Here is an 18344-nt window from a genome sequence, read left to right as displayed (position 1 = left end):
TTTAGCCTGGCCAATCCACCCACCCTGCACATCTTTTGGGTTGCGGGGGCGAAACCCACGCAAACACGGGGAGAATGTGCAAACTCCACACGGACAGTGACCCAGAGCCGGGATCGAACTGGGACCTCGGCGCCGTGAGGCAGCAGTGCTAACCCACTGCGCCACCGTGCTGCCACCACATCATTTATTTTTAAACATCTACCTCTGACTTTGCTAACCCGGAGGCCATGAAGTGGGGGGGGCGGGGGGGGGGGGGGGGTGCATTTTAAAAATAGGTATAATAAGTCTTGGCTCATTGTCACTGGTTCAGTTCAAGGTGAGATTTGGCCCCTTTAGTGCCTCCGCCCAAGGCGGGCGTCTTTCCTCTTTGAGCCGCTCTGGTTCCTGGACTTTTTCTCCACCTTCAGGCAGAAGTATTTGGTGATGGTTTTCCGGCACTGCTCGCACTTCACAGCGCAGCACCAGTGGAACTTGCAGTGGCAGCTGCTCAGCACCTGGGCCCGCCTCTCGCCCACGGCCAGCCCGCAGTCCCCGCACAGCCTCCGGCAGCTCCGCTTCTCCCACTTGCCCAGCTGCCTGCCCTTCTTCACGCACTCGCGCCCCTCCGTCCCCGGCAGCCCCAGGGTCTTGTTCTCCAGGCAGTAGTCCGGCGAGTCCTCCAGGTGCACCAGCTCCTTCTTGGGGGCGGCGCTGAAGCTCTCGGGCACCGCCCCCCGGCTGGCCGCGCTGTTGCCCGCCCCCTTCAGCAGGTTGATTTTCAGCGCCCTGTGGTACTTCTCCTTCAGGTAGGTGCCCACCTCCCGGAACTCGGGCAGCTGAAGCCAGCAGGTCTGCGTGGTGCAGCTCCCAGACACACCGTGACACTTACAGGTTCGCTTCATCGTGCCTTTAACTGCCTGGAAAATAAAGATTGTACATTCAAATATATATGTTCAAATTTACCATCTATCCGATAAATTCATGTGGCAGAAAGAGGAGGGGCGCGATTGGAGCCCCTCTCACTATCCCAGGCTCAGTACGAAGTCTTACATCAGGTTAAAGTCCAACAAGTTTGTTTCAAATCACTAGCCTTCGGAGCACTGCTCCTTCCTCAGGTGAAGGAAGGAGCCTGAGGAAGGAGCAGTGCTCCGAAAGCTCGTGTTTGAAATAAACCTGTTGGGCTTTAACCTGGTGTTGTAAGCCTTCTTACTGTGCTCACCCCAGTCCAACGCCGGCATCTCCACATCATGGCTATCCCGAGCTCCACAAGGCCCTTTGCAGCCGTGGTGGTACGGTGGTTAGCACTGCTGCCTCACAGCGCAAGGGTCCCGGGTTCGATTCCCGGCTTGGGTCACTGTCTTGTGCGGAGTCTGCGCGTTCTCCCCGTGTCTGCGTGGGTTTCCTCCCGGTGCTCCGGTTTCCTCCCACAGTCCAAAGATGTCCGGGTTAGGTGAGACTAAGAGGATAGGGTGGGGGAGTGGGCCTGGACCGGGTGCTCTTTCAGAGGGTCGGTGCAGGCCCGAAGGGCCGAATGGCCTCCTTCTGCACTGTAGGGAGTCTATGTTTCTACGGAATACATGGGGAGTGCAGTCACTGTTGTAATGTGGGGCAACCGGGTGGCCAATCTGTACGCAGAAAGCTCCCATGGAAATATTACCGCGCAAAAAGAGGCCATTCGGCCCATCGTGCCATTAAAAAGAAACTAGCCACTGACGTTAATCCCATTATCCAGCACCTGGTCTGTACCCTTGCAGGTTTCAGCATTTCAGATGCAGATCCAGGTACTTTTCGGATGAGTTCAGCGTTTCAGCCAATCTCAAAACACCAATTTAGGCAGCGAATCCCAGTAGCCCACCAGTCCCACCTCTCTGGGTGAACGCTTTTCCTCGTGTTTCCTCTAATCCTTCTACCAATCACCTTAAACCTATCACAAACCATCAGCTGAGAGTAACCAGAGTTATCTATTTAAGTGACGTGGAAGAGGAATGAATATTGAAGGGGAAAGAGCCAGCCAGACAAGCAGAATTGCCATCATGCACTTCAGAGGGGTACATACAGTTGTCCCCTGACTTGGGGAACTAGGCAAATACATTTATTGATACATTAGAGCTGGGTCTCGTCTTTATGGGGATCAGGGGTTATGGGGAGAAGGCAGGAGAATGGGGATGAGAAAAATATCAGCCACGATTGAATGGCGGAGCAGACTCGATGGGCCAAGTGGCCTAATTCTGCTCCTATATCTTATGGTTTGCCCATCAAAGGTTTTTTTCCATGGTGAAGGTGATTAAGGCCATTCAATAATGGTTTAATGGTACCAAATAAAGCTGGACTAGTACATAGTTCAGTTAAACAGAATGTGTGGCGCAAAATATTTTAAATTCAGCATTTTTAATCTGAACTTCCAGGTGTTATTAGAGAAGAACTGAGGAGTGTAACCATTGTTCATATAAATGTCTGTCCTTTTTATGTTACAAAGTTTATTATTACTAATAAATCATTAGATTAGTCCAGATATAAAGAGTTTAACAAAGAGAGTTCAGAATATCACTTTGATCCTGCGATGTGGGCTTCACTGGCTTGACCAGCATTTGTTGCCCATCCCTAATTGCCCTGGAGAAGGTGGTAGTGAGTCGGCTTCTTGAGCCACTGTAGTCCATGAGGTGTGGGTACACCCACCGTGCTGTTAGGGAGGGAGTTCCAGGATTTTGACCCAGCGACAGTGAAGGAACGGCCGATATATTTCCCAGTAGGGATGGTGAGTGACTTGGAGGAGGAACCTCCAGGTGGTAGGGTTCCCCAGGTATCTGCTGCCCTTGTCCTTATAGATGGTAGTGGTCATGGGTTTGGGAGGTGCTGTCAAAGGAGCCTTGGTGAGTTGCTGCAGTGCACCTTGTAGATGGTACACACGGCTGCCGCTGTGTGTCTTTGGTGGAGGGAGGGAATATACCTAACGGCTTGTGCGGCACAGGTCGCACAGTGGTTAGCTCTGCTGCCTCACGGTGCCGCGGACGCGGGTTTGATCCCAGCCCCAGGATTTTGCACATTCTTCCCGTTGTCATGTGCAGGTCCCTTTGAGAAAGGTTTGGGGGCAGCACGGTGGCGCCGAGGTCCCAGGTTCGATCCCGGCTCTGGGTCACCGTCCGTGTGGAGTTTGCACATTCCCCCCCTGTTTGCGTGGGTTTCACCCCCACAGCCCAAAGATGTGCAGGGTAGGTCGATTGACCACGCTAAATTGCCCCTTAACTGGAAAAAATGAATTGGGTACTCTAAATTGAAAAAAAAGACAAAAAAAGAGAAAGGTTCAGTCTCTTATCATGTGACTTGTAGCATGGCTTCAGTGATGTCATTTTGTGGGTGGAGCTGGGCTGTGGCTGTCAGGTGAGAGGGGGTTTGTTTTTGGTTTCAGTTTTTGTTTGGTCGCTTTGAACTGCAGAAGGAAAAGAAGTATTTTCCCTGTTGTTCTCTGTTTCCGTTTTCTCTCTTTTTGTTCTGCGATGGCTATTCTTTCCTTCTCTTTTGCCTCTCTCTCCTTTTCTTGTGCCCTGATCTGTAATTCAAGCAGCTTTAATTCTTTTTCATGTTCAAGCTGCTTAATCTGTAATTAATTTCTTGCCAGTTCCAATGATTCTGACTGTGTCTCGGGCAATTTTAAATGCTTAGCTACCGCCACAATTACCTCTTCTTTCCGTACTTTGTCAGGCAATGTTAACTGCAATGTTTTTGCCAATATTAAAAGCCTTGTTTTATACACCACTTGTAAGGTACCGCGTGTGACTTCTCCACCCCCCCCAAAAACGTCTGAGCCACTGAACGAGCCATTGCCCACAACACACTCCTTACTAAAACTGCTGGGATACAACACCTGAAAAGCAAATACAAAGATGCTCTCTCCTCACTGTCAATTAATTCACTAATCCAACCCAACCACTTTTATCACATGAGCCTCCAATTTGTTAAGGGTTTAAAAACTCCAAAGTGTGTTATGAAGTTCACTTGACTTGAATTTGGCTAGGATGAGCACAAAAGCCTTTGCTTCAGGTGTGATTCATCAGACCTCTGAGGCGCTTTAATCAAAACAAGGTTTATTCTAAAAATTTAGTTAACATAGATATATAAACACAATAAGAATTTTTTATAAATTGCAAACATAAAGACAACACAACAGCTGCAGTAATCTATGTACATAACACTTAATGAATTCCCCCTTAACTGTTCCAATTCAATAACAAAATCCAATAAACCAAAACTCCTTTCAAGGTCCAGCACACTGTATTCTCACTTGACTGGGACTGGTCCTTTCCCTGAGATTCTGATCCAGTTCCACCCAGCAGTTTCAAACTCCTTCCAGAAAACAATTCAATCTTTAAAATTACCACGGCCGTTTGCCGCACCCAATGTGCTTTTCACTGGAACAGCTTTTAAAATGAGAACAGAGAAAAACAGGGAAAAAACTTCTTCTTCCTTCTGCGGTCCAAAGCAACCAAAGGAAACTGAAACCCAAACACTAAACCCCCTCACACCCGAAAGCCACAGCCCAGCTCCGCCCACAAAGTGACATCACTGAAGCCGTGCTACAAGTCACATATAAGAGGCCAAACCTTTCTTAAAGGGACCCGCACATGACACCGTGTCTGCGTGGGTCTCACCCCCACAACCCAAAAAGATGCGCAGGGTAGGTGGATTGGCCACACTAAATTGCCCCTTGGAAAAATAAGAATTGGATATTCTAAATGTCTAACGGCAGGGGGTAAGAGTGGGAGAGTTTCCCGTCCGCTACAGAAGAAAAGGGCAGAGCACTGTAGGGATTATGTAATTATGGAACAATCCGAGGGACGTCCATGATTGGCAAGGCCCTTAGGGCTTGGTACCTGGAGGAGGAGGAGGGGCGGAGACAGAGAGAGATGTCTGATCTTTACCTTCCTCCCAGCCTCGTTGTTGTGCAGGTTCATGGCGGCTCTGGCATCCTGTCCCGTCTCCAGCGCGTCCACAAACTGTTTGGAAATGCTTTCCCCAAAGCCAACGTTATCGCTGCATCCTCCCCACAGCCAGCCCTGGCCCCCTGCAGCCAAATAAAGGGAGCCACGCGTTATTGGGGCCGTCGCCGCCGCTCTAGCGAGTTTCTTGCGCGGAGGACCGGCGGCCAACACTTACCCAGCTGTCCGTTGCGTGAATCGTCGCACCCGCAGTTCTCAAAGTCCCCCAGGCTGCAGTTTCGGGTCAACGTGTACATCACCCCGGCCGAACTAATGGCGTGGACGAAGGCAACTTCTCTGTTCGCTGGCGGGGTTAATGAATTCCTGTTAGCCCACATTCCGCACAGAATAATGGCCCCGAAGAGAACATGCCCGTGATCGTTACACAGCGAATCCCAGACCCGGAGGGGAGCCCACATCAGAGGGTCACAGAGAAAAGGATGTCGGGGGAGGGGGGGGGGGGGGGCAATGCCCTGTGAGTGTGGATAGATGTTGAGAATGGACAGAGCACCTTCTGAACAGATACGTCCCAGGTAAAAGCTGAGATAGTCTGTTCGAGATAAACAACAAATGAATGGAGAAAGAAGCAGAAAGAGAAACATCCCGAGACAGAGATGGGTTAATGGACGTAAATAATCTGCCATGATGGAGTTGAATAAAAAAGACAAAACTCACAAGGACACAGCGAGTGAGACTGGCAGAAAACATACCAGAAAGATTCACATGCAGAGGCGTTGGATAGACGCAGGAAATACAGATGGGGACAGATGTGCACTGGCGGAGTCAGGGAACCAGAGAGGTGAAAGATCCCAAAACAGTATTACATAACAGAGAGGGAAGGGGGAGGGGGGAGAAAAACAGGGAGTGAGAGAGAGAGAAACACCGTGGGCGGGATTCTCCGTCTCGCCAGCCGGCCAATGGGCAGCCACACGTCGTCAGGAAATCCCCAGGCGTAGGTGCCAGAGAAACGGAGAATCCCGTTACCGGAGAATCCCGCCTCGAGAGAGAGAGAGAGAAATACAGAGAGAGAGAGAAACGACAGAGAGAGAGAGGTACAGAGTGAGAGAAACAGAGGAATCGAGAGGGAGAGAGAGAAACGGGGCGGTGGGGGAGAGAAGCAAACAGAGGGGGAAGGGAGAGAAAGAGACAGAGAGAGAAAGACACACACAGAGAGGTAGCAAGAGAGAGAAATCAACAGAAACACAGAGGGAGGGCGAGAGAGAGAGACACACAGGGAATGAGTGAGAGAGAAACACAGGAAGAGAGTACGAAAGAGATTGATGCGACCATCAATTCACTTGAGACAAGAGTAGAAGTAAACCGTGGCTTTAATCAACTTATAACAGTGCCTGCCTGCGACTGAACTAATACTGAGAACCGCCTACAGGTCGACTGCTCTTTATGCATAATACATTCACCACATTCACCCCCTGTTTAAAAAATGAAGTCCAGCGGGGATGACAGGTTCATAAGTTCAGCCGGTCTGGCGCACGGATTGTGCGCTGTGATCGCCGAAGCTCTGGCGTTGGTACTGGCCCGGGTGTCGAACTCGTCCGTGCTGGCATCGGTAGTGAGGGTGCTGGTGCGGGTACAGACGTGGACTCCGGAGCGTCTCTTCTGGAGCTTGCGAGCAGGAGGGAGCGCGGGAGCCATATAGGGGCGGGGGCGCTGGTCATGGTAGGTTGGGCGGGATATGGTGGAGGGGCGGTGGTGGCGGTGGTGGAACCGGCGGGCGCCAGGTCCCGGAGGGAGACCGTATCCTGTCGGCCATCGGGGTGCTCGATATAAGCGTACTGGGGGTTGGAGTGTAGGAGCTGGACCCTCTCTACCAGAGGATCGGACTTCTGGCTCCTGACGTGCTTTCTGAGTAGGACTGGCCCCGGTGTCTTCAGCCAGGATGGAAGCGAGGCCCCTGAGATGGATCTTCTAGGGTAAACAAATAGGCGGTCATGAGGGGTCTCGTTTGTGGCCGTGCAAAGTAGGGACCTAATAGAGTGGAGCGCATTGGGGAGGACCTCCTGCCAGTGAGAAACTGGGAGAGTCCTGGACAGTAGGATGGTCTTCCAGACCGTCGCGTTCTCCCTCTCCACCTGCCCGTTTCCGCTGGGGTTATAACTGGTAGTCCTGCTCGAGGCGATGCCCTTACTGAGCAGGTACTGACGCAGTTCGTCGCTCATGAACGATGAGCCCCGGTCACTGTGGACATAATTGGGGAAACCAATCAGGGTGAAGACACTATGTAGGGTTTTAATGATGGTGGACGTAGTCATGTCGGGGCAAGGGATTGCAAAGGGGAAGCGGGAGAACTCATCAATAATATTGAGGAAATATGTATTGCGGTTATTGGAGGGGAGGGGCCTTTTGAAATTGATACTGAGGCGCTCAAAGGGCCGGGATGCCTTTACCAGGTGGGCCTTATCTGGTCGATAGAAGTGCGGTTTACACTCCGCACAGATCTGGCAGTCCCTGGTCATGGCTCTGACCTCCTCGGTGGAGTCGGGCAGGTTGCGGGCCTTTATATAGTGGATAAGCCGGGTCACCCCGGGTGGCAGAGGTCATCGTGGATAGCCCTTAGTTGGTTATCTTGCGCGCTGGCACATGTGCCACGGAACAAGGCATCTGGGGGCTCGTTGAGCTTCCCAGGATGATATACTATATCATAATTATAGGTGGAGAGTTCGATCCTCCACCTCAAGATCTTATCGTTCTTGATTTTGCCCCGCTGCGTATTATCGGACATGAAGGCTACCGATCGTTGGTCGGTGACGAGGGTAAACCTCCTACCAGTGAGGTAGTGCCTCCAGTGCCGTACGGCTTCCACGATGGCTTGGGCCTCCTTCTCGACTGAGGAGTGCCGAATTTGCGAAAATAACGCTACCGGTCTGCCAGCTTGATTGAGGGTAGCGGCGAGAGCGACCTCTGATGCGTCGCTCTCCACCTGGAAGTGGACGGACACGTCCACCGCGCACATCGCGGCTTTGGCGATGTGCGCCTTGATGCAGCTGAAGGCCTGGCGGGCCTCAGTTGCCAGTGGGAAGATGGTGGCCTTGATTAGTGGGCGGGGCTTTGTCCGCATAGTTGGGGACCCACTGGGCATAATATGAAAAGAACCCAAGGCACCTCTTCAGGGCCTTGGGGTAGTGGGGGACGGGAAGTTGCAGGAGGGGGCGCATACGGTCAGGGTCAGGTCCTAGAACCCCGTTTTCCACAACGTAACCGAGGATTGCTAGTCTGGTTGTGCGGAAAACGCATTTCTCCTTGTTGTACGTGAGGTTTAGGGTTTGGGTGGTTTGGAGAAATCTGTGGAGGTTGGCGTCGTGGTCCTGCTGATCATGGCCACAGATGGTGACATTGTCCAAGTACGGAAATGTGGCCCGCAGCTCGTACTGGTCCACCATTCGGTCCATTGTTCTTTGGAACACCGAAACCCCGTTCGTGACGCCAAAGGAGACCCGGAGGAAATGGAAAAGGCGGCCGTCTGCCTCAAAAAGCCGTGTAGTGGCGGTCCTCCAGGCGGGTTGGGGCTGGAGGTATGCAGACTTCAGATCCACCATGGAGAACACCCGGTAGTGTGCCATCTGGTTTACCATGTCTGCGATCTGGGGAAGGGGGTACGCATCGAGTTCCGTGTACCGGTTTATGGTTTGGCTGTAATCTACAACCGTCCAGTTCTTTTCCCCGGTCTTGATGACCACCACCTGGGCTCTCCAGGGGCTATTGCTGGCCTCGATGACTCCCTCCCGCAAGAGCCGCTGGACCTCGGACCTGATAAAAGTCCTGTCCTGTATGCTGTACCGCCTGCTTCTGGTGGCGACTGGTTTGCAGTCAGCGGTGAGGTTTGCGAAGAGTGGGGGAGGGTCGACTTTTAGGGTTACGAGGCTGCGTATGGAGTGGGGGTAGGGGCCCTCTGAACTTCAGGGTGAGGCTCCTGAGGTTGCATTGGACATCTAGACCCAATAGGAGAGGGGCGCAGTGGTCTGGGAGCACATATAATTTAAAATTGGCGTACTCGGCGCCCTGTATTGCTAAGGTTGCGGTAGTGCACCCTCGGATTTGCACCGAGTGCGACCCAGAGGCGAGGGAGATGGTTTGGTGCGCTGGGAAAATTGTGAGCGAGCAGCGTCTTACCATGTCCAGGTGAATGAAGTTCTCTGTGCTCCCGGAGTCAAAGAGGCATTGCTTCTCGTGCCCGTTTACCCGGATGGTCATCACAGAGCTCCCGAGGTGCTTGGGTCGCGACTGGTCCAGAGTGACCGCGCTGAGTTGCGGGTAGCCGGCGTGGTCGGAGGTGCCAGGGCGGCTGCGCGATGGCTGCCCTTGTTGATCGTACGCGTCGAGCGGCGTAGCAGATGGCGGCCAAGATGATCCAATACTGAGAACCGCCTACAGGTCGACTGCTCTTTATACCTCCCTTCAAGGGGAGGAGCCATGGGCGGAGCCCATACAGACCCCAACATGTTCCCCCATGGATAATGCCGTACAATGGCCCATAGGGGGAGCCCACAAGGGCAACAGCATAGCACAGATACAAATACAAGGGTGGATTATTGGCATAATACATACACCACAGAGACAAGAGAAACACAGGGAGAGGAAAGGAAACACAGGGAGAGGCTGAGCGTGATTGAGAGATAGAGAGAGAAACACAGGGAGACAAACAGAGGGAGCGGGAGAGAGAGAAACACAGAATGAGAGAGAGAGACGCACAGGGAGAGAGAGAGAGGGAGAAGCAGAAGGAGTGAGAGAGACAGAGGGAGAGGCAAACAGGGAGGGAGATAGAAACAGAGGGAGGGGGAGACCGGGAATCACAGAGAGAGGGAGTGACAAACACAGAGACAGAGAGAGAGAAACACAGGGAGAGAGAGAGAAACACAGGGAGAGAGAGGGAGAAACACAGGGAGAGAGAGAGAGAGAAACACAGGGAGAGAGAGAGAGAGAAACACAGGGAGAGAGAGAGAGAAACACAGGGAGAGAGAGAGAGAAAAACACAGGGAGAGAGAGAGTGTGAGGGAAACACAGGGAGAGAGAGAGAGAAACACAGGGAGAGAGACACGGGGAGAGAGAGAAACACAGGGAGAGAGGGAGAGAGAAACACAGGGAGAGAGAGAGTGAAACAGGGAGAGAGAGAGAGAGAAACACAGGGAGAGAGAGAGAGAAACACAGGGAGAGAGAGAGAGAGAGAAACACAGGGAGAGAAACACGGGGGAGAGAGAGAGAAACACAGGGAGAGAGAGAGAGAGAAACACAGGGAGAGAGAGAGAGAGAAAAACACAGGGAGAGGGAGAGAGAGTGAAACACAGGGAGAGAGGGAGAGAACCACAGGGAGAGAGAGTGTGAGAGAAACACAGGGAGAGAGAGAGAGAACACAGGGGGAGAGAGAAACACAGGGAGAGAGAGAGTGTGAGAGAAACACAGGGAGAGAGAGAGAGAGAGAGAAGCACAGGGGAGAGAGAGGAGAGGAAACAATACATCTGAATTAAAGTACAATGGACGCGATCTAACGGGAGAATCACTGAGTGCAGTTGGAAGCTGGAAGTGCCGGGTGCTTCAAGCGGCCGACCCGGTAAGTCTGAGTCCGGTATCTAACACCAGTTCGGACTTCGTGGCTGTCCCCCCAGCGGATTCGCCTGGACTGTGCTCGGCAGCTCCCCGCTAACAAGAGGGTGCACCTCCAACACGGTAAACCGCTCCCTCCGAGGAAACCCGGGACAGCCGCAGCCACGTCACCGAGACCTGCATCACGTTTCGGGGATGCAGACCCGGCCCGGCTGCTGGAGATGGTGGAGGTGCAATGGGTCACGCTGTTCCCCCGAGGGGGGGGGGGGTCAGAGGGTCGGCCACCGGTGTCAGCCGGTGCCGCCTGGGAGATAGTGGCAGTGGCCGTCACGAGCTGTGTCAACAGGGGGGCTGCCTCCCAGGGTCGTAAGAGGCTCAATGACCTCCGCCGGGCCGCGCAGGTGAGTTGGCAGGTTAGGTGGGTTATAGGGATAGGGCTGTGGGAGGCCGAGGTAGGGTGCTCTTACTGAGGCCGGTGCAGCCTCAATGGGCACCTGCAATGCGTGGCACCAAGGCGAACAATGCCGCAGTGCAAAGCCTGGAGCACGAGGTCAGCAGCATCAGTGCTGATGTCCAAGGCGTTGCTCAGTCGGTGACGGCCTTCGATGAGCCCAACACCATGTCTCAGTTGCCAGGGAATGTGTCCCTGACGCAGGTGAACGTTACCCGGGCGCGCCAGAGCCTGTCCCAATCACTGAGGGAAGTGTCAGAGACACAGGCAGACATTTCCGAGGAACTCCAGAGTGTGGCCCGGTCGCATAGAACATACAGTGCATGGGGAGGCCATTCGGCCCATCGAGTCTGCACCGACCCACTAAAGCCCTCACTTCCACCCTATCCCCACATAACCCAATAACCCCTCCTAACTTTTTTGGTCACTAAGGGCAATTTAGCACGGCCAATCCACCTAACCTGCACGATTTGGACTGTGGGAGGAAACCGCAGCACCCGGAGGAAACCCACGCAGACACGGGGAGGACGTGCAGACTCCGCACAGCCAGTGACCCAGCGGGGAATTGAACCTGGGACCCTGGCACTGTGAAGCCACAGTGCTAACCAGTGTGCTGCCGTGCTGCAGAGAAGCATTCATGAGGACGTCGACACCATGTTACAGACAATGGGGAGCCACCAGGACTGGCAGAGCCTGATGGCACAGGGGCCACTGGAGCTCATTCCAGCCGTCTCTCTATCCCACGTGACCCCCAGGTACCTACAGGCACTGTCCGGGAGAAGGGAGTGCCGGAGGCCTACCCGAAGCCTCCCTACAGGAAAGCAACAGCGGTCACCAGCTCTCCCGGGTCCCCAGCAACCCCCAACACAGTGGCCCTAGATCTGGGGTCCCAAAGTCATACGACCTGCAGGTGATGGTTGTGGACGGGCGGCCTGCAGGAGTCAGACGATGGCAATATTGAGGAGCACCAGTGGGTTATCATCACCCTCCTGCCTTGTATATTGACCCTCTGACAGTGCCAACAGAGACCCATCACCCTGGATCACCAGGCCCTGGAAGGGTGGAACGGGAGCAGTGGCATGAGTGGGTGGAGGACTGGTTGCGGGGGAGGGGGTGGGGAGTCTGGAAGGAGGGATGAGTGGGAAGGTGCTGAGATGATGCTCAAAGCCGCATCCTGTGAGAAGTGGGCATGGATGAAGGCTTCCCTGGCCCTCAGGGCACGCCAGACCCTCACCCCCACCTGTCCTCCACCCATCGACTGCTCCCGCGAGTCCCCCCCGGGCCTGTCCACCAGCCCCTCCTGGTCCGGCCCTACCTTGTCCTCCTCCTCCTCAGACAAGGTCACATGGCCCACTTCCTCCACCTCCAGCATGCCGCTCCGCTGCTCTGCCAGGTTGCGGAGGGCACAGTAGACCATCACAAGGCTGGCGACCCGCTGGGGAGTGTGCTACGGTGCAACATGGGCCTAATCTTCCCGAGCCTCCCAGGTCCTCGGTGGGTACCCCTTATCCCCCAAGAGCCAACCTGCAATCCTGGGGCAGCACGGTAGCATGGTGGTTAGCATAAATGCTTCACAGCTCCAGGGTCCCAGGTTCGATTCCCGGATGGGTCACTGTCTGTGCGGAGTCTGCACATCCTCCCCGTGTGTGCGTGGGTTTCCTCCGGGTGCTCCGGTTTCCTCCCACAGTCCAAAGATGTGCGGGTTAGGTGGATTGGCCATGCTAAATTGCCCGTAGTGTCCTAATAAAAGTAAGGTTAAGGGGGGGGTTGTTGGGTTACGGGTATAGGGTGGATACGTGGGTTTGAGTAGGGTGATCATTTCTCGGCACAACATCGAGGGCCGAAGGGCCTGTTCTGTGCTGTACTGTTCTATGTTTCTCAAAGACGTCGAGGAATTCCGACTGCCCCAGGGTGTAGCAGTTATGCACACTCCTAGGGAAGCGTGCACACACGTGCATGGCCCTCAGGTGGTGGTTTCACATGATCTGGGTGTTCAGTGAGTGGAACACATCCTGTTGCTGAAGGACACTCCTGGATTGCCCTGTGGATGACCTTGTGGGCTGGAGATTGTGAGATGCAGGACAAGTCCCCATTCGAGCAATGGAATGAATCTGATGCGTAAAAGTTCAGAGCTGCAATGGCCTTGATGGTCACTGGAAGCAGATAGCCTCCTCCTCTACGTGGTGCCAAGTCCGCAAGGCCATGTTACTGGTGCAGCACTGTCCCCTTGTTGAGTCGGAGCCTCCTGTGGCACATGCTACCAACACCTCCTTGAACGACCAGCAACGCCTGTGCACCTTGGGCCATCGCTGGCCTCCCCCTCTGGGTCACTCCCTGACCTAATGGGCGGCCAGGTCCTCAGGATGTGGAGGGGGCCCCCTGCGCATGTGCTGCAGCCTTGAGCCTCTGTCAACGCGACTGCCGCTGCCTTCCCCAGCGCCTGACCGCCTGGCCTGCCATCAGCACCGTGAGGACCATAATATCATCATCATGTATCTGTAAGGAATGGGAGAGGGTGAGTGACCGACAATCGTTTGCCCATTCCACCCGGGGACTCTCCTGTCCCACAAGCCTCCCCTACCCTTACGTCCCCCACCTTCTCTCACGCTGCCATCCGATGGGCCAGGTATGCTGGGGGACACAGCCCTGCACACTGCCCTGGGCACCAGGACCCAGACCCCTGCTAAGAATATTACCTGGACCGGATCACACACATGCTCTCGCTGGTTGCAGGAATATCCCCTGTGGTGGAGCCCAGTTATTGAGTGTTTGACTGTTGGCCTCTCCAGGGTTCAGGCGGAGCGTCCAGGCCTCACAGCCTGATTGGGGCACTCGCCTGCGACATGGCACGTCTACCCACGGGAATCCACTTGAGAATAGTTTGTTTGTTACACGGCCAACACTAAGAAAGTTTTGAAAATTAACTGCGTAACATTCCACATATCTCACTAACCATTAAACAACAAGGAATCGTCCCAGTTCCATATTGGTACCAACACAAAGCTATATCAGCCCATTTTCTCAAAAAGACAAACACAGAGTATTTCCCCCTCACAGGTTCCTGAACAGAAATGGAGGATAAGCCTGAGAATGTGTTATCATGTCCAGAACTTTGTCGTAGAAATGATCTGTCTATCAATGTGTGACTTGTTCTTTTTTAAAAATAAATTTAGAGTACCCAATTTTTTTTTTTCCCAGTTAAGGGGCAATTTAGCGTGGCCAATCCCCCTAACCAGCACATCTTTTTGGGTTGTGGGGGTGAAACCCACGCAGGCACGGGGAGAACGTGCAAACTCCACACGGACAGTGACCCAGGGCCGGGATTCGAACCCGGGTCCTCAGCGCCGCAGTCCCAGTGCTAACCACTGCACCGCCGTGCTGCCCTAATTTGTGACTTGTTCCCTGTATCGGTGCCATTATCCGTCCAGGAGCCGCAGCTATGCAGGCCCCTCCTTAACCGCCCAATCTCACCGGAACCAAATCCTGCCATCCACATATCCCACTGGCCCTCAAGGTGCAGTTGAACATCCTTGACTTCCAGAGTGTTTAACCCGCGGTGACGTGCAAGTTACATGTAGCAGTCACCACACCAGCAACAGCAGCATCAGCAATCAGCAAACCTGGGGCTGGTTTAGCACACTGGGCTAAATCGCTGGCTTTGAAAGCAGACCAAGGCAGGCCAGCAGCACGGTTCAATTCCCCTACCAGCTTCCCCGAACAGGCGCCGGAATGTGGCGACTAGGGGCTTTTCACAGTAACTTCATTGAAGCCTACTCGTGACAATAAGCGATTTTCATTCATTTCATTTCAATCAGCGAAAGCATTTCTTTGACGGCGTAAGCAGATGCCCCCCCCCCCCCCCCCCCCGGCCAGGCATGGGACAGCTGCTCCAGAGCCCCTGGGCTGCATACCCAATTTCGAGGGGGGGCAGGGGGGGCGACTCACCTTCTCCGATTCCCTCAGCAGCCAGTGTGCTGGCTTCACATTTGAAAATAGGTGTGCTGAAGCGGGCCTGTGCGGCCGCTCACTGGGGAGCCGCTGTGGTCACAGGAAGCCATTCGTTAGGGAGTCTGTCCCGTTAACGAGATGCCGACTGCCTTTAATTGGAGATTATTGGTTTCTCTCTCCATCTGGGTGGGTTCCAGAACCCGCCAACTAGAGCCGGATGGTTAGATCGGAAACAGATGGGCCCCCGACGCGGATCCCGATTCCGGCCTCTCCCGTGATTTAACCGGCTCGCACGGATCCGCGTCCGGCGAGACGCGACCGTTAGATCGGGGAATCCCAAACCATTGAGAAATGGGTGTTGATCTGTAAAACAGGCATGACATAGAAGCCAATCCAACGGAAAGGTTAACTCTGCCTGTGTCCAGCAAATGTATTTGAGATTTGCAGCATTATTTCTTCAGTAGCAGTGAGTGGTGTGGAGTTGGGTCTGCTGTGTGAAGCCCTCGCTGGATGGGAGGGGCGTCTAATAAATGCACAGTTGCTGTTTGTATTGAATGCTTGGGTTAGATTTGAGTCAGGGGGAAACATCTTGTTGTCCCGGGGACGGATGGAGAGACAAAGAGAAGTGGGGGTGTGTGTGTGTGTGTCTGGGGGGGTTGAGGGGGGGGGGTAGTGTGTGTGTGTGTGTCTGGGGAGAGGGGTAGTGTGTGTGTGTGTCTGGGGGGTAGTGTGTGTGTGGGGGGGGAGGGGGGGGAGATGCGTGGCCTGTCGTGTTGCATTGAAGAGGGACACTGCCTTACCGCTCCTCAGACCGCTGTGAGTAGAGAGCTGCAGAGCTCTCTCTGGGCAGTTCCACCGATCCCAGGCGAATTGGTGCTTGCATTCCTCAATGCCACTCTGGGCGCCAGCGGCCACACTGCCGGAGTAAATCAAATAAGCCTGGGGCAGGGAAATAGCACATTAGAAACAGCGCGCGACATGCCCACCCACCCCCAGACAGGAGACCCAACTGATCCAAACCAAGAACCAAAATCCCACCTCACTAGTGAGGGAGGAACATTTCCAAACTTGTACTAATCATAGAATTTACAGTGCAGAAGGAGGCCATTCGGCCCATCGAGTCTGCACCGACTCTTGGAAAGAGCACCCTACCCAAGCCCACACCTCCACCCTATCCCTGTAACCCAGTAACCCCACCCAACACCAAGGGCAATTTTGGACACTAAGGGGCAATTTATTATGGCCAATCCACCTAACCTGCACATCTTTGGACTGTGGGAGGAAACCGGAGCACCCGGAGGAAACCCACGCACACACACGGGGAGAACGTGCAGACTCCACACAGACAGTGACCCAAGCCGGGAATCGAACCTGGGACCCTGGAGCCGTGAAGCAATTGTGCTGACCACTGTGCTACCGTGCCGGCCATACTTCCTTCCATCCCCGCATTAAATCCAACCAGGTTGCCTCTCCCCATCTCTGTCCCCAATTTCTCCTCAGGGCAGAATCCTCTGGAGTAGAGGATTCATTCTGAGCAAATACATCTCTCCTCCTGCCAATCATAAGTGGCCCTTCGTCTGGGACTGTGATCCCCACATCCATTCCCCCCACAGCCCCAGTCAGGAGAAACATTCCCCCCCCCCCCCCCCCCCACATACACACACACCCACCCAACTCACCCTAGTATCTACCCCACCCCCAACCAAACCCTTATAAAATATATTTCAGTTAACTCACCTCCACAGAAAGGGGGTGAAATTCTATGCCCCCCCCCCCCCCCCCCACACACACACACACAAAACCCTGTCTGTTTTAAACGGTGTTATTTAAATTCAAGGGAATGTGTTGGAGCTGCAGATGTTTGGCATGTTTCAGGAGAGTTTAGCCACTAAACTGTTAGAATGCAAACATAATTCACCGTTACACTCGGGTCAACCCTCAAGCCTCCCTCCCGTTTCTCGGTTGAGATGTCTATTTGTGTGTTGGGGAGGGGTTGCAAAACTGATTCGTTCAACTGTTCCAGATGTTCCTTAAGGGGAAAAAAAACTATCCCAACATTACCATTAAGACAGAAGCAGAGTAAATCTCCCTTAAAACAGCCCTTTGCATCTTGTATCGTTTTCACAGTAACTTCATTGCAGTGTTAATGTGAGCCTACTTGTGACACCAAGAAATGTTATTATTGTTCATCTTCACCCGTTACAAAGAAGCTTATTGTTATTAATCGGACGATCAACAATGTTCTTACCTTCGAACCAGTCATGAGGAAATTATTCACTGACCTGAAACAGAAATAAAATCCAAACGATTAAAGTGTTGACAAGTCCCAATTTTCTCCTTGGGAAATATCTGGGGCTGCTTTTGATTTTGGGGTGGGTCTTCAGTCCTTCAAACAGCTTCGGGCGAGGTTTCTCCCACCCCACCTCCTCTGGTAAGCTTTGATATTAGGGCCCGTCATGTGACTGGGAGACAGTGGAGGAAAAGGCACGGGAAGATCCCAGAATCTTTGTCTGGGAGGAATGAGACTGGTGAGTACTGTAGCGAGGGGCGGTGTGAGGGCAGAGGGGGTAACCCCCTGTCTCTCCCTCTGCCCCCATAACTTACCAGGCTTGGTACAACTTCAGGTAGATGCTGAAGATTAAGAGGGAATGCAGTGCGTCCTGGAGAACCATCATCCCGGAGAATGGCAATCGCAGTAAGCAGAGGTGAATCCGCTGGTTCCTCGCAGCTTCTGTTGTGTGAAGTTAGCATGTGTGAAGGAGGTTGATGTGAAGTGAAGTCTCCTCTCTCATCCCAGCATCAGATTAGCTGGTTAATTACGGATTGTCCTTCTCTCCCTGGGCTCAGCCAATCACAGCTCAAGTGGGGAAAGGGGGTTTGTGAATTGATCAGATACAGACTCCAGGCTCGGGGAGAACAGCGAGGCTGAGAAAGGATCGGACAGAGGAATAGAGACAGAGAGAGAGAGAGAGATAGACACCGAGAGAGACAGAAAGAGTGAGAGAGATAGAGAGGGAGATAGAGACAGAGGGAGAGAGATAGAGTCAGAGAGATGGGCAGAGGTGGAAAGATAGACAGAAAGTGACACACAGAGATACAGAGGGAGACACAGAGAGAGGGAGAGACAGAGAGATGAAAACAGAGAGAGAGAGAGACAGTTGGAGACAGAGAGATAGAGAGATGGGGGCAGAGAGAGATAGACAGAGAGATGGACAGAGGGAGAGACACACAGACAGAGAGAGATAGAGGGAGACAGAGAGAAATAGAGACAGATAGATAGAGAGAGAGAGAATGATGCACAGAGAGAATGAGAGAGACAGATAAAGACAGAGAGGGACCGAGGGAGAGTCTGATTGATGGCAGACACAGAGAAAACAAGATAGAGACAGAGCGAGATAGAGACAGATATAGAGACAAGAGACAGAGGGAGTGAGAGA

General features: G+C 53.4%; 1 protein-coding gene across 1 annotated transcript; it reads right to left on the bottom strand.

Annotated features, from left to right (window-relative positions):
* Positions 1-290: 290 nt before the first annotated feature.
* wnt8b (wingless-type MMTV integration site family, member 8b) lies at positions 291-17663 on the bottom strand. The gene is made up of 6 exons (XM_038783215.1): positions 17512-17663; positions 17156-17189; positions 15708-15846; positions 5131-5256; positions 4896-5038; positions 291-896 (listed from the first exon to the last, which is right to left on the bottom strand). Exons 1-6 carry the CDS (start codon positions 17580-17582, stop codon positions 333-335), a joined length of 1077 nt encoding a protein of 358 aa, XP_038639143.1. The 5' UTR covers positions 17583-17663; the 3' UTR covers positions 291-332.
* Between the last annotated feature and the right edge of the window lie 681 nt (positions 17664-18344).

This window comes from Scyliorhinus canicula, chromosome 22, assembly GCF_902713615.1.
Source record: "Scyliorhinus canicula chromosome 22, sScyCan1.1, whole genome shotgun sequence".
NCBI lineage: Eukaryota > Metazoa > Chordata > Chondrichthyes > Carcharhiniformes > Scyliorhinidae > Scyliorhinus > Scyliorhinus canicula.
Note: the sequence above shows the minus strand (reverse complement) of the source record. Positions and strands in the feature narration are given on the sequence as shown.